A 4,943-nucleotide genomic window follows, 5' to 3' on the forward strand; every position below is an offset into this window, starting at 1 on the left:
TAAAGTGTCTATAACACACAGTACAAAAATTTTTTTAAATGAAAATTTTATTGGCTACTTTTACGATGTGCTAAATATGTTTCATATCTTCAAAATTACAAGTAAGTTTTTGTTAGTCTTCTAAAATCATTAACAATGACATATTTGATTCATTTTACCTTGGCTTATTAAAAACTGGCTCTGGGTGAGGTGCTGTAGTGCCCGGGATTGCTAGAAGAACAAAGGGAGCATTTAGAGATGGTCTCTGCCCTCTTGGAATTTACTCGATGAATGGAAGAAGATACAGAATTGCGCATGCTGTGCATGTCCAACACAAACAGATGACATTCCTTTGTAGTTGGAGAAGCCTGGCCACAGGGAACTGTGTTTGTTTTGGTTTTTCCCCTTCATGGTTTACCAGAACCAATCTGAGTTGGAAAATGCTATTTGCTTTAAAGAAATTAGTTACTCTTGTGCAACATTAAATTGTGTCAACCAAGCAAATAAAGCCCTATTTATAAAATTGCTTGCTTCTAGTTTCACTTTATTGCATCGTGGGCTCCGAGAGGGAGAAAAATGAAGTTTTTGCTGCTTAGCACATTTATATTTTTGTATAGTTCCTTAGCCTTGGCAAGAGATAAGCATTATTTCATCGGAATTACTGAAGCAGTCTGGAACTATGCTTCTGGCACTGAAGAAAAGAAACTTATTTCAGTTGACACGTAAGTCACTATTTTTTGTTGTTTATGGGCCAAATTTATGTTACCTTAAAGAAAATGAAGCCAACAAGGAAAGTAACTTAACCATAGAAAATGCAAAATGTTGACTTGAAAAATCAATGCTTTTATTGATTTCCTTTATGTCCCTAATGTTTGTTATTGTGAAGCTGTCTTGTCTCTTCTTTCTTGGTCTGAGGGAGCTATACTGGTTTCTTACTCTCTCCTATGGTTGTGGTTTCTCTCGCCTTTATCTCCCAAATGTGTTCTGTCTCTGGATGCAGAAGTTGTTTACTTTCAAACAATTACTGTATAAAATGCAAGCATATCATTACTTGTTCCTAAGGGTGAAAATACAGTACTTTTAATCCTTTAAAATATCAAATATAGAAATAAAATACTACTTAAAGAAAGACGATGCTGCCTACTACTTTTTGTGTGATTCAGGACAGTAAAGGAGTCATACTAATCTCCCACAGTTTCTGAGTCCTTATCCATAAAGTGAAACAGCCCAGTTATAAAGCACAGGGCTGTTTTAAAACTGCAGGCAAAGCTCTTATACCACAGTGCTCACCACATAACAAGTGCAGAGGTCCTGATAAAATATCATGTAACTTAAATGTCTTTGTGCTTTAGTTGCTTTATATATGCAGCATTCTTTTACTGAATAGTAGGGTCTCCTTGAAGTTTCTCTAAGGTGAGGTCATCACTATTAATAGTATCTAAACATTTACCAACAAATGGAAACTTGGCATTCAAAGCAAATATTTAGTATATTAGCAAATGTATTAGAATGACAAAAGAACTCAAATGAGTGAAATGAACAGCAGCTACTAAGACTCTCTCCATAAAAACAGCTCTATTGAGCCAAATTATGTAAGCACTGAGTCATTGATGGGTACATGGTATTTTGTTTACTTTTATATGTGGTTAAATTTTTCATGGTAAGAAATGTGCAGTACTCCTAATGATATCAGGTTGTTACTTTATTAACCTAATAATAATCAGTAAGAAAAAGTTTTGAAAACTGATTACAAAGAGAAGTAGAACTTGTGATTTTGTAAACATGGTTTTGAGGTTGTATTCTCTTCCCAAGAGTTGGTCTTATTCTTACAGTTTCTTTGGAGAAGCCTAATTATGTGTGGTTCATTGTTTCCATGATTAAGTACGATGTGAGCTAAGGATATTGTTAAAAAAGGTACTGGACTAAGTTTGTACCTCGGTGGTACCTAATTGTATAGAAAGCTGTACTACTCATTGCTCCACCCACCCCTGCTATTGTATAAAAAAAAAAAATCAAGTCAGTCCACTGAGTATAAACTGCAACCTACTGGCCATGTTCCAATGTAGTAAACTCTAAGTACGATGAAGTAGAAGAATGAAGAGGGTTGATAGGAACTTCAGGGAGGGATTTCTTTGTTGTAAACATTCTAATGGCATGGAGGATAAGCTTGCTTACGCTGTTAGTACTTAATAGGGACACTCAAGGGTGCACAGAAGGAAAACATGGCATTCAGTTTTTCAGTTGCATTCAGCTTTCTCTTTAATTATTGTTCTTCTGTGGCTTCACCAGCATCTTAGAATCTGTATCTTTTCTCTCCCCATTTACATAAACAATGACTGCACCTTCAGTGGCTTTGCCCATGTTAGGCTGAACTTTACCAGAGGAGTGTGGTGGCAACTTTTATCTATGTCCTTTGTCCTAAATCCGTGGTATGTTTGAATCAGTACATGAGGCATGATGAAATGGCACCAGACATGGGTCGTTCTCTTCCTCGTGTAATGGACAAAGCAGAGGAGAAATAAACAAGTTGAGAAATACATCAGGAAAGTGCCTAGTATAAGTGGCAGGTAGAAGAAGACTAGGTTGAAGAATACATTTGATTAGTTAAAGTGGAAATTTTCTAGTTAGATGTTAGCAGTTTGAAATTGGTTAGGTTCATGTATAACTTTCCTGTTTACTGTCAGGTATATTCAACCTGGGCTCCACAAGCCACATTCGGAGATCACAGAACAGCTAAAGAAAGTGGCGATGTCATATTGCAATGTCAAGTATTGGATACTCCTTTTACATTACTTTATTTTTGTTTGTTTGTTTGCTTATGTAGGTATCCAAGTTCCTAGACCTGGCTCAACTGAATGGCTTCCCAAATTAAGTATTTTAACACCCCCTCAAAAATAATTTTAAAAATATTAAAGGAGTGTATGGTTGAGTGAGGTGCCAAAGAAAGTGAGGACCAAAGGCTAACCCTGGTGCCTATTAACATACCCTTATATACAGCTGGCCTTCAGGCTCTCTCAGTATCTATGATTCCTTTCTGCTCTTTTCATCCCTTCCTCCTACCTTAAACTTCTCCAACTCAGGCACTTAATTTCCCTTTCCTTGGCTTCTTTTTCCTAAATGACCCTGCCATTTCATCCATGCCTCTTGGTTCTCTCTTGGCTAGCTCTTAACCTCTTCGTTCTCTTGGCTCTCTTCTCTTCCTCTCTCACTTTCCTTCTCTCTCTCCTCTCAGTCTGGACTCTTCCAGATGTCTCTGAATGTACTCTCCCTCATATCTACAATAAAACATTTCTCCTCAACAATACTTATGAGCAATCATGTCCTCAATTTTATTTGGTAAGGATGAGTCTAACCTGATGTACATGAGATGCTGCCTCAATTTCTTCTTTTTAAACCTTCTAAAGAGGAACACATTTTCACTAACGTTACTGGGAAAATCCACTTACAGCGCCCCATTCTTTGAGGCTGCTAAGTAAAAATAACAAGCAATGGCTGTTAAGGGGCAAGCACCTCCTAAAGGGCAGCTTCTCCAGACACACTAAACAACTCTAATATTTCATGCTTGCCATGCTCTATTTGCGATAAGAAATTCCATTTCTCCTGCCTAAGAAGGTTGATTAGCATTGAATCCCTGCTGTGTGTTCAGAGCAAACTTATTTTTGATGTATAATTCACTTAGGCTTTTGCTATATGCCTGTAGCTGAGCTGCCTGTAGCTAGACATTTTCCTGTGGTTTCAGTATATTAAAGGAAGTATTTCTGAAACAGCCTGCAAAACATTTCTGGCCTAAAACTCTAGAATGAGATATTCCTTACAGGATTCATGTTTTAGTCAATTGCATAGCTGCCTGGGATAGGGGTGGAAGACGAGTTGCTGTGGGGCTAGGGAGCAGAGGGGCCTGCTTCTGAAGAGAATATTAGAAATTTCCAAAATTAAGGAGGACTCTGTGTACTGTTGCTGACTGGGAGTTGAAAAGGGTTACTTGAGAAGCATGTAGACAAGACTCCTGAGAGAGGCACCTGGAAATCAGCCACAAGCAAACAGTTCCACAGACTAACGAACGACACAGAATTGTTCCTACAACCTGACTTGTTCAGGAAGTGGATTTTTCCACAAGTCTTCAGGGGAGCGTTTAGACTAGCGTCCTCTTGATTTCAGTGCCATGATGTCCAAGACACAGAACACAGACATGAGCTGTCAGAGATGACTCATCCGACTAGGAGGTTATAAGTACCTGTTACTTCAGGCTGCTGTGTGATAATTAGTTATGCAGCAGTGAGCATTAAGTGAAGCATTTCAACTAGTGAAGTCAAAACTCTGCTTTAATCTGAAAACTTTAGTAGCCAAGGTAAGGATAGACCAAAACCACTTCAGTGAACTCTGAACTCACCAGCAGAATGGTACTATTAACTAATTATAGAAGCATTAAAGACAAATTATCTGCCATTAAGAACTGAGTTCTGATTCTGAGTCTACCAAAAATGACAGAAATCAGCCTGTTGTTGTTGTTGCTGTTGTTGTTGCTGCTGTTGTTGTTTCATGTTTGTTTTTGTTCTTTCCTTTAAAGGGTGGAAAGGGGCTAAAGTAGAAAATGTGGTTACTGGGAAGGAAACCCATTCGCTGTGATGAACAGAAAGAAGCAGGTTACAGTTGTCATTAGGAAGGGCTGAAAATAAATCTGAATAATTTGTTTGTTTCAGAAACTAACTATAATAGATTCTTGTGGCTAAACAGCTGAAGGTCAAGGTTCTCATAAGCTTTCAGTAGGTGGCTGACCCTTTGTCCCCAAACCAAGAATGGCTTGGAAAACAGTACCAGAAGCAAACAGACCTCCCCCAAGTTAAATATTTGATAATTTCCTAAGGAAAATTTCTCACAATGCCCAGGCAAAATTGAAAAAACAGTCTGGTGTGTGTGTGTGTGTGAGAGAGAGAGAGAGAGAGAGAGAGAGAGAGAGAGAGAGA

The 4,943-nt window shown here is 38.2% G+C and overlaps 1 protein-coding gene across 3 annotated transcripts in view; it reads left to right on the plus strand.

Moving 5' to 3' along the window:
- The first annotated feature begins 330 nt into the window (after nt 1–330).
- The window catches only part of Cp (ceruloplasmin), a 52,375-nt gene continuing 47,762 nt past the window's right edge, over nt 331–4,943 (plus strand). For 2 of the 3 annotated variants that reach the window (XM_029475374.1, XM_021158085.2), the window contains exon 1: nt 331–701. In XM_029475374.1, coding sequence (XP_029331234.1) covers nt 556–701 — 146 coding nt within the window. In that variant the 5' untranslated portion in view covers nt 331–555. The remainder of the gene's footprint in view (nt 702–4,943) is intronic. The other variant, XM_029475373.1, reaches the window with a different exon arrangement.

Source organism: Mus caroli, chromosome 3 (genome assembly GCF_900094665.2).
Source record: "Mus caroli chromosome 3, CAROLI_EIJ_v1.1, whole genome shotgun sequence".
In the NCBI taxonomy this organism is placed as follows: Eukaryota; Metazoa; Chordata; class Mammalia; order Rodentia; family Muridae; genus Mus; species Mus caroli.